Below are 11,428 nucleotides of genomic sequence, written 5' to 3' on the forward strand. Positions count from 1 at the left end.
AGGTCAAATGAGTACAACATTTTTTGCAAGCTAAGACACACAAGTCTTAAAAATTCATTTACAATCCGGAATGTTTGTAATTTGTATAGGTATTTGAATCGTCGTAATCCCTAACAAGTTCGGACAACATTTTGGTAAGTAATGCAAAATTGACGTGCCTACCTACAGTACAATTACGGAGGAGGTATCTAGTAACATGGATAAGCAAAAAACTTACATATGCATGTGGAATGATGTTGTCAAGTGTATGAACAACATAACATAGGTCCATATTAAGAACCACAATACCCTTTCTATTCCACAGCTGCGAATCAGGAACGTGCATCCACTCGCGCTGGAAGTGCGACGGCTACGCGGACTGCCCCGACGGTGACGACGAGAGCGAGGCTCGGTGCGGCGGAGTCCGCGAGGAGCTGGGCGAGGAGCCCGCCGGCTCGGCGCCCGCGCCCGCCGTGCACCGCCCCAACAGAGTGCCGGCGCCCAAGAAGACCCATCGCTCAGGTATGGAGACAGTGTGCTTGTGATGACGAGAGCGAGGCTCGGTGCGGCGGAGTCCGCGAGGAGCTGGGCGAGGAACCCGCTGGCTCGGCGCCCACGCCCGCCTTGCACCGCCCCAACAGAGTGCCGGCGCCCAAGAAGACCCATCGCTCAGGTATGGAGACAGTGTGCTTGTGATGACGAGAGCGAGGCTTGGTGCGGCGGAGTCCGCGAGGAGCTGGGCGAGGAACCCGTTGGCTCGGCGCCCACGCCCGCCGTGCACCGCCCCAACAGAGTGCCGGCGCCCAAGAAGACCCATCGCTCAGGTATGGAGACAGTGTGCTTGTGATGACGAGAGCGAGGCTCGGTGCGGCGGAGTCCGCGAGGATCTGGGCGAGGAACCCGCTGGCTCGGCGCCCACGCCCGCCTTGCACCGCCCCAACAGAGTGCCGGCGCCCAAGAAGACCCATCGCTCAGGTATATAGACAGTGTGCTTGGTGATGACGAGAGCGAGGCGAGGTGCTGTAAGGCCCGCGAGGATATGGGCTCTGAGTTAGTCATGAACCGCCTCAAACGCCCCAGCAGTATACCAGCATCAAACAAGGCTTAGATTAAGTATTTAGAGAAACCATGTTAAGTTCATAAATAATATGAACTGTCATCGAATCAAGATATAAGGTCTAAGTTGGTATGCGACGGATATACTGACGGACCTGGATGTGGACTTTTGCGAAAAATCAGGTAAGGAGTCAAAGGATTCTGTACCTGTTTTCAACTCTGAAGTAAAATTTGGACAGAATCATTTACAAGCTGCTTACATTTTGTGAGCAGAGTGGTTTCTTTGTAGTCTAGATATACACAAATAATGACTAGTTAAACATTTTAACACCTAATTATGTTACAGGAGACGATAGCAGCAAGGAACTGCTCATGACTAGTGACAGCACCAACGCCCTGAAAAGAAACTTCACCCGACGACCATCGTTATCTCGGCTGACACCATACTCTCCCGCCATGCTTCAGGCCACAAAACCTAAGAAAACTGAATCTGATGACGATGCCCCAAAAAAAGCCAACAAACACAAACATGATACTGAAGAAGAAAGTGAAGATGCACAAGCAGATGATCTTACTGTCCTCGAAGACACACAAATAGTTACAGAATTGCAAGAAAAACACAAAAGAGCTGAAGATGAGAGGCCGAAGAATCAACCCAATTTGAATATTAAACCTAAGATCACTTATAAGAATTTAACTAAAGTAAATCCATTACAAGGAAGAGCGCCGATGCCACGTCCCAGACCAGCAAAGGTTGAAAATCCCGCAATTTTGGCTTATCCTGCGGAACCGACCAAACTAGACCAGTCCATCAACAAGCTAGAGCGAGTTATCAATGGAGCAGACCTGATGAAGGTAAAGAATCAAGTTTCCTTCTAAAAGAAAATTAATCAATTAAATTCCTTATTAAGAAGTCTCACTTAACTGTCTCTATCAAAAAACTGAAAGATGTTTCTATCAGAAACCGTTTATGGTTCCTAGGTTATAATAAATTCGAAAAACCGGAACTAAATAGAACAATCCTTACTAAAGTACAGTCATTCATCTATGCAACTTTTGAAAAGCACTGTCTAGGTATATTTGACAAAAATAGGCACGTAGCTTAACCTTACCTTACCTTTGAGAATATTTTCTCGTTTCGTGATCTTCAATGAACTTCCAGATGCTTACACAGAAAGCCCAACGGCCCAGCCCAGCGACCGAGTCCGGGGAGTCGCAAGAGAACACGACGGTCGACCGGCCCGGGCCCGGGCCCGAGGCGGCCGACAGGTTCGGCGGCAAGGCCACCGCGCACGCGTCGCCGTGCCCCGACAGCGAGCTGCGCTGCGTCGACGGCCGCTGCATCACCCTCGCGCAGCTCTGCGACGGCACCATCGACTGCAGCGACCACGCCGACGAGGACAACTGTTATACGTGAAACTGTTTTATTAGCTTTTGAAGGGTGTATGGTTCTGTCTTTTGAGAAATTGGTATTTATATTTGATGATTTGTCTCAAAGTGATTATGGAAACTCAGATCTGATTTAAAGTCAGTTATGTAGACAAACTTTATGCTAGCAATTTACTTTGCCGTATTTGCCTAAATGCCTCTGCGTCTATTTAGTTTTGTTACTCTAGCTGCAGTAGCCACTAATATTTTGGCAAATAAATTAAGGTTGCGAGCATTAGACTAAAGTTTAAACCTTAATTAAATCAGAAGAGTTATTTAATGACCATTGGCGAAATGAGCTATTATCATGCAATTTGTAAGTAGGTAACCTACCTAAAAAACTTTCAGATTACATACAGCAGAAATAGAAACACAAAATGTAGAATTTTGCTTCGGTATCTGTACAATCTGTACATGCACTCTCAACAAGTTTAAACGCGAGATCTGATTAGATTTAAGATTTGTACGAATTGTAAGTTGACGTGGATATTCCGTCCATAACCGTCCATTAGAATATGTAAAGGTTGAATCACTGTACATAGTGCCGGCGGTACCGATATGTAGTTATTATACGCTGTGATAAAATGCATGGAAGAGAAAAACGTTATGAATCTAAATGTTTATAATAAGTTCAAAATCGTCTATGTAGGTTAAGCTTTATTTCCAAATAGTATTAAGTTGTCGTGAATCTCAAATTTATCTTTTTTCATATCTCATGCTCTGAAAGAGGGTCATTGTTGTTCTAAAAGGTGTGCAGAACATGATACGTTTCTGCACTAGAGCATTTTACGTTACAAGCAATTGAAATTTGGGTTTAAATGTATTTACTATACAATTTCCATTCTAATATTTAACTCCCCATTCCGTAAATAACGATACTTTTGCCTAAACTGTTCATTGAAGTACCCTCAAGATTTACTATAAATGAAAAGTAGCACTACTTTAACTCGGGTGAAAGGCATTTCATCCCTTGGTTAACAATCTACTATTGTGCCTTATTTTCCTCTTGAAGTTACCTTTTTTGCATTGTTGTGGCACTGATTATTCGTTTGACTAACTGTCAGTTGTTTCGCAATGAGCATTTGTAAATAGATTAATTTATGTAAATTATGCTACTAAGTCTAAGCGCCACTTGCACCATCCCACTAACCCGGGGTTAACCGGTTAAACCGTTAACCCAGTGTCAAATTGTACTGGTAACCATGGTAACCCCGGTTAACCCCGGGTATATGGGATGGTGCAAGTGGCGCTAACACTATTTATAATTTACACTTTCATGTTAAGACTAATTTCCATGAACGTATTTGCCGAATACATTGATACCTACTCATTCAAGGATGCTGTATACTTATAGCAAAAATGTGTCAACCCACATTATTATTTTTTATAAAATGTCAACTTTAAGCGTCAATTTTTTGAGTTGACATCTTATTGCCAAATGAATGTGGGTTGACACATTATTGCTTATCACTCAGCATCCCAAAAGGAAATTCAACCAATCAAAGCACGAGTATGTACGTGCAAATAGCAAATGCAAATATGTCCATGCATATAGACCTTAGTGTAACACCTAGATTCGTAAATATTTTGGTAAGAAAATCCAAAGTAATGTCATAATATATCTTTAAATTGTATCAAATTACTCGAGTTTACTTTAAATTTATTGAAACTCTGGTAGATAATTGTTTATGCTTGGTTATATTATACGCAATTTACCAACAATTTTTAGTTAAGTTACCTCTGTTTATTTGTATCTAGAATATAAGTTTTTGTACGACAATAAATCATTATGCCATGTTGTTATTGTTCCTTTATTACAATGATTACTTTTGTCCGAATCCCTACTTAATTCACATATTATACATAGTATTCGAATGGATAATTATTTACCAATTTAACCCAATGACCGTTAATTAACCGTGAAGAAAAATCAATCTTAGAAGTAATTACTTCTAAGATTGATTTTTCTTCATAACAGGAACAGGCTACAAGCTACGACGTAGCGCTACGAGCGTAGCATATCAGTGAGTTTGAGTTGAAATTTCTAGACAACCACTGGATAAGCTCGACATGCTAATGCCCAATAGATGACAGTGATACCCTGCTGACACCTCTATTCTGGGACAGTGATGAACACACGGACGTCTACCCTGTATACAAACGCGGCATACAAAGTACCTACTGAGTATATACATACCAAATAATTATTATTTTATAATCGGACCAAAAGTAACTCTACACTACACAGGTTTTGCAATATAACTATGCCACCATAAATGTCGAACGTTGGTACATTTAGCTTATTTATACGGACCCTACGCCTAATGTACGGAGCCGTACAGGCCGTACATGCTTAACTGACATCTTCTTCAGCTTTCGAATTCAGGCACCCCCTGCTTACAGTGCTTACACACACACACACACACACACACTAGACACCAATCAATGTGTGGGTAAACAGGTCTTAACACTTAACCCGTATTACTTAACGGAGAATTATGATCTTCATGAGCTTATAACAGTTGCAACTCCAGTCGTGCTGATCTTTTCGCCTTTCTTATGTTGCATTAAAATAAAAACCGGCCAAGTGCGAGTCGGATTCGCCCACCGAGGGTTCCGTACTTTTTAGTATTTGTTGTTATAGCGGCAACAGAAATACATCATCTGTGAAAATTTCAACTATCTAGCTATCACGGTTCAAGAGATACAGCCTGGTGACAGACGGACAGCGGAGTCTATAATAGAGTCCCGTTTTTACCCTTTTGGTACGGAACCCTAAAAATCTAAAAAACATGTGCATTGTCGTGTTTTCGCAGCTGGTACCGTAATGTATGTACATGGCGCATGGATAAGGCCTGACATACTCAATTCCTTTCATATTGTTGTGGTTAAAAAGGCAAGATATAGCGTTGCTAATTATTATATGCAGGCGTTTATCACACATTTTAACAAAAGGAAAAAGCACTAAAGTAGCGAATCATTCCGAAAAGGGACTCGTATTACAGTCGACTTCATAAATATTGATGTAGGTATACATTTTTCCACCTGTACAACGGAATATGATTGATTTTTAATTAAATGATTATATGGTTATTTTAGGGCTATTATTCTTAGCAAACCTCTCGTACATACATGTTATAGATAAAGGTTGTCACTTGTCTCACATTTTACTAATTTGATAATATTATTTATTCAATTTCAATTATCAAAATTAATTTACAAGCGCAATCAAAATTAAATGAGAGCCAATTTTGAGATAGTTGTTTCTTCACTTTGAACTTTTAAAAGCTAAATTTAAAATGTTAATAAAAAAAAATTAAGGCACATTTTTGGAGTTGCGTAGTCAACTAGGAAGCCTTATACTTTCGCCATGTCTGTATGTTTGTCTGTCCGTCCGCGGTTTTGCTCCGTGATCGTTAGTGCTTTATGCTTTTACGCAAAAAATGTCAAAAAAATCACGTTTGTTGTATGGAAGCCCCACTTTAATATTAATTTTATTCTGTTTTTAGTATTTGTTGTTATAGCGGCAACAGAAATACATCATCTGTGAAAATTTCAACTGTCTAGCTATCACGGTTTCTCATGAGATACAGCCTAAATTCTAATTTTCTATTGCGATTACCCTTTGCGCCCACGATTTTTAATTTGCTGCTTTTTTCTACTGACGGAAATGGCTTGACAGACTATAATTACTTTTTATGAAAAATGCAAAAAATAACTATGCCATTCGGTTCCCTAACATGTACTTAACGATACCCCGAAATTAACGGATGCTGACTGTAATAATACCTACCCGCATAAGTGCAGGTGTACCCAATGTTCTAAACAACCTTCAAGTTTACGAGGCTACGAGCATAGTATTTCGCACTTTATGATCTGCATTTGAATTAGTGACTCACATCTCGTATCTGTTTAGATTATCTGTGATGACGACGTTCTAAACTACTAAATGCGCAGAAATTACAAAATAGTTCTTAATATTGAGGGACGAAGGTTGAGAATTGGTGTCCGTGATTTCATCCTTGTTCATGATGACCGGCCTTACAGTTAGTTTAATGTTAAGTTTTTTTATATATTTTTTCATTGATAGAATGGAGGATTACCTCACCGCTGCTACTGTTCCGTTTTTGCTTAAAAACGATTGGCGCGTTTATTTTGCGCTGTTTTGGGTTTCTGCGATCTCGCCGTTCATTCTCAGCGCAGGTCTCGTTATATATTGAGAAAGATTTTTTGTTTCTACTTATTATAAATTATTTATTACAAAGCTAGCAAAAAGTTTAGTTTACATAAAATGGGTAAAAAGCACTAACTGAACTTGGGATTAGAATCTAGTGATTAGCTTTAAAATGGAAATTGCCGCAGACGGTAATAGGTACTAGGTTTGAATGCATAAATTTCGATTACATCACTGTTTTGCTCTTAAATAAAATACAACAACAAAATTCAGTGGCGTAGCTAGGCGTGGGCTAATGGGGCTTTCGCCCACGGCCTCGCACTTAAGAGGGGCCTCGCAAGGCCAATGTTTTTATTACCTTCGGAAAACTCATTGAAAAGGGGCCTCGCAGATGTGGTTTTCGCCCACGGCTAGATTGATTCACGATACGCCACTGACAAAATTGGTTCATAATCAGCAGCAGGGTTAGAGCCGGCGTAGCTTTATTTGAGGTTTCATAGGCGGATTGTAATATGCCTACTTCAATAATAAATTTTCTTTATATTTCTTTATCTAGCACACAAATAAGTTTACACGCACGAAAAAAACACATTTGATCAAAAAGAGCTTATCGTGCCCTATGACTCATATCAGGTTAAGTAGGAAACACACCCCACGTGAGCATAAGCGTCACGAGTTAAAAATAAATTAACATTCACTTTATTGCGCCTAAAACACTTTTAGGTACACTTTTAGGGGGTCTGGCTCTATCAACCACTACAACATACCAACACAACTTTTTCTTGTCACTAGTTCATTGCCATGGTTACGATTCCCTTATGGCATATAAATGTACCAAACATGCATTTTGTTATAAGCCCTTTCCACGACGGGAGATGTCCCATGTTAGCATGACTGAGCATGTTAGTAGAACGTGATACAACATTTCAACAAACTGTCCCCTGGGAAACAAGACAGAATTATTGCAACCCGGAGCGATACTGATGTGCGAGGTATATACTGAACGACAAGTATGACAAGTATCTCTTATAGGACTAACTCCGAAATCTTGGCTGATCCAATATTTGCTTTTCCAGCTAAAATTTTTTTGTGGTTTCGGAATTTGTCTCATTAGTCCCATGGTGTAAGTTGTTCAGTGTGACCTACATATTCACCTCGCTGAATATTGCTAAGGGTTGGAAACTGTAGTCCTACTGATTTTCTGCTGCCTGCATCTAAAACCATACCATCTAGTTTGGTACCTATCAGAACTGCAATATTTATGTCGTGCACCAGATTGTCTGCGTAGTCAATAAAGATTACTCCTTAAAGGGTCTGGTTTGCTTGCTTTGAATTCCCTTCACTTGCCGAGAAGTCGGCGAGAACTCTCCAGATCCGTAACAACTATGTGTAGGTATTTTTATGATATAGGATAGGTAAACGAGCAGACGAATCGCCTGATAGTAAGCGATTACTGTCGCCCATGGACACCTGCAACACCAGATGGGATGGAAGTGAGAGTACGCTCTTTTCTTGTAAATTTGAAGGTCGTAGTAAGTATCGGTCCGGAACTACCGGAAGCGACAGTTCATAATGGTTTGTCTGAGTCGTTGCAATGGGAATTACGGTCCAGGGATAAATAAACAGGCGTGAAGTCATCGACCGCTGCCCACTGTACCCCCCTCTGAGTACTTGAGTAGGTAAAAGGGCGTAACTTTCAAGAAAGTCTACGTAGGTTTGTCGTTTAGTACAAGTGTGGAACTGTAGAAAGCGACTGAGTCACGTTCAGGCTTCACGCGGCAGTTACCTATCAACAAGTTCAAAAAAAATACTACTGGAAAGTTCACTAGTATTTATCTAACAAGTTAACTAACCAATAACCATTATTAATTTGTGCTAATAACTAAGTTTTTAGTCTTCTTCATTTGGTTCTAAACACGTTCCAAATGTAGGTAAGCGTGCTACTTCACTGCTACTTATTTGCTCTGCAAAAATGATATTTATGCTTATGAAGTTCAATTTTGGGGTTGCGCGGTGCAATCCTATGTGACTGATAAGCTGATAAATAAAATAATAAGAATTAATTCTAAAATTCACATTGAATAAAAAAAAACAGCTTAGCCATAGCCACACTATATGGAAGTTAGATTACTATTAGTTATTCTGTGGTTAGACCAAGAAAAGTCTGCAAGGATTTTGTTAGCATAGGTACGCAGTGCGTTATTTTAAACGCCAAATTTCTATGAAATTATGACTTATAAATGACACTCTTGACTTCTCTTGGTCCACCTTGGTCTAACTCTAGCTTTCGCAGTGAATGGAATGTTGCTCTCTTGACATAATAATCTATCAACTCAATAGTCTTGTAGGTAGTGATGACGAAGGAAAATTAACAATCATTTCTGATCTGCACTAGGTAGTTATTTTATGATTCATGGGGGTCTAATTGACTTAGAAGAAATAACTTAAAGGTGAATAAAGTATCTGTGTCACCATCAACATTCTTAACATTTTTCAATTAACTGCACTCACGGATATGACATTAAACAACCGTAGTAAATTGCTAAGACAATCAATAATAATAATTTTCCGAGACAGAAGACCGCGACCAGAGACCGCGGTCGTCACTTGAGGCAACATATATAAGCGACAGTTCGCAAGCGAGACAGAGACAGAGCCCAGAGCGTCTCCTGTCTCTGTTTCTTGTCTCAGCGCGAACTGTCGTGTCGCTTATATATATCTATATTTGCTTATATGTTGTTTATACCGTCAAGTGACAGTCGCGGTCTTCTGTCTCGGTCGCTTGTCTCTATCGCAGCGCGAACCTCCACCTTGAGATGTGTGAAGCTCTTAACCCGTCTCGCGCGTTAGCTTGGACGTTCCGTTCCTGTCCCCTGCACTCTGTGAGCGATGGGAACAGTCCAGCAAAGCCGAGGGCTGCGTTTTTCCTGGAAGCCAGTTTCGTGCCGTGCAGGAAAAGTGCACCAGTAAATATTTACTCATTGCAACGCTGGGGTATTTAGGTCGTAATGCAGTTGGCTTAAGTGTGATGTAAGAGAGCTAAATATTTAATAGGTACACTTGAAATGTACATTAGCCATGTGTATGACTGCGGTGTAGACCTGCTATTAACTGCCATTAATAACTATTTGACAGTTTATATGTATAATATCAAAACTGAGGATTCATGACCATGACCCAATGAGAATTCATATTCTGCCACGATTTGCGCTGTTATCGCTTTAACTCTACCACGTTATGCGCAAATAAGCATGAGTCATTTATTTTATAATGGTAAAAAATATAGTAAGTATAGGTATTAGGTGTAATACTAGCTAACTAAAGCATGCAAGAAAGTAGCTACCTAACCGTGAGCGTTTAAATTTAAGTGATCATAATAATCATTTATTTGATTTGATGCTACCTCGGTCACGGACTCACGGTCGATCAGTACCTACATTTTTTTTAATGATATAGGAGGCAAACGAGCAGCCGGATCACCTGATGGTAATTGATTACCGCCGCCCATGGACACCCGCAACACCAGAGGGGTTGTAAGTGCCTTGCCGGCCTTTAAGATAGGAGTACGCTCTTTACATAGGTACAAGAGGAGTGAGCTGAAGTTTGTTTAACCCACGTGCCTTGAAACCAGGGCTCGGAACCGGTATTTTTTAAAAATCCCGAAATAGCCCAATATTTTGATTTTTTTTATGCTCATTACGTAGGACTGAATCATGTATTTAGGAAACAATTTTGCATTATTAAAACGTCCCATTAAAAATGAAATTATAAACAAAAGAACGAAAAAGAACGTAATAATACCGGTATTTTTGTATGGAGCAAATACCGGTTTCCGACCCCTGCTTGAAACCTTCGCAACGCTCAAGATTCCACTTATCAAACCACTCGCTAATACGCTCGTGGTTCAATTTTTGTATTTTTTGCTTGCGGGTATCACTTGCACGAGGGGTTAAACGAAACAACTTTGCCCCCTTGTGCAAAACAAATAACTATGTGTATTTTCACTTGAAAAGCGACATTTGGTATTTGGTAAAGTGAAACTAACGCTGACCATAATAAATAATAGCAATTAGAATGTACATATTAATGAGTATTTTTTATTACAAAAGTTATCGTAGACATGGAGTTTCACAATAAGTTTGGTTGTAATTACAAGTTATCAGTAGTAGAGGTTTCAGCTTGGGAAAGAATACTTACGTATGTCCGGATGTTCTCCTCTGCATGTCGCATTTCTTAACAGATTCCCGTAAAATTTTGCGAGCTGTTTCGAGTTAGAATTTTTCTGTCGTTTCGTTTTTTGGAAAATCTTCAAAATGGCGGAAATTGGCATAAAGAACTTAAGTTCCAGTAGCGTTTATGGCGCTTAAGTTAAGACCATTGCGAGTTCGCTGTGATAACGATAACTAGTATAAATATTTTTTTTATTTTAACATTGTTTAAGCTTTTCGCAGTGTATTAGCCATGCACGTAGCAAAAGTAGCAAATGCCACGGCCCCCGCGCGTTTGGGGGCCCCGCGCACCTACGCATTGTGGCCGTAAAAAACCCAAAAAATACTTAAGTTTCACTTCGTCCGACAAAATTAAAACAATTCATGGGCCTCATGATAGAATTTCCTACAGGCCCCGCGCGCCTGGCGATGGCGCTAGCGACGAAAGTGGAGGACCCGCGCGAAATCGCCTTTTCATACAAACGTAGTCCTCATTTTCCTCTCTGGATATTAACATTATAAAAAATACTTTAACACAAGTTGTTGTATATCAGCCACAGCTATGCCCCTACGTTTGATTTTT

The 11,428-nt window shown here is 40.2% G+C and overlaps 2 protein-coding genes across 5 annotated transcripts in view; one reads left to right on the forward strand and one right to left on the reverse strand.

Annotated features, from left to right (window-relative positions):
• LOC134755759 (uncharacterized) overlaps window positions 1–2,484 on the forward strand; it is a 102,215-nt gene extending 99,731 nt beyond the window's left edge. For 2 of the 4 annotated variants that reach the window (XM_063692334.1, XM_063692335.1), the window contains exons 8-10: window positions 305–501; window positions 1,382–1,890; window positions 2,198–2,477. In XM_063692334.1, coding sequence (XP_063548404.1) covers window positions 305–501; window positions 1,382–1,890; window positions 2,198–2,452 — 961 coding nt within the window. In that variant the 3' untranslated portion in view covers window positions 2,453–2,477. Of the gene's footprint in view, window positions 1–304; window positions 502–1,381; window positions 1,891–2,197 lie in introns of all 4 variants that reach the window. The other 2 variants (XM_063692336.1, XM_063692337.1) reach the window with 2 other exon arrangements.
• LOC134755792 (uncharacterized) overlaps window positions 1–11,428 on the reverse strand; it is a 158,278-nt gene that overhangs the window by 114,487 nt on the left and 32,363 nt on the right. The gene's annotated exons all lie outside the window — the stretch shown is intronic.

Source organism: Cydia strobilella, chromosome 3 (genome assembly GCF_947568885.1).
Source record: "Cydia strobilella chromosome 3, ilCydStro3.1, whole genome shotgun sequence".
NCBI classification, from domain to species: domain Eukaryota; kingdom Metazoa; phylum Arthropoda; class Insecta; order Lepidoptera; family Tortricidae; genus Cydia; species Cydia strobilella.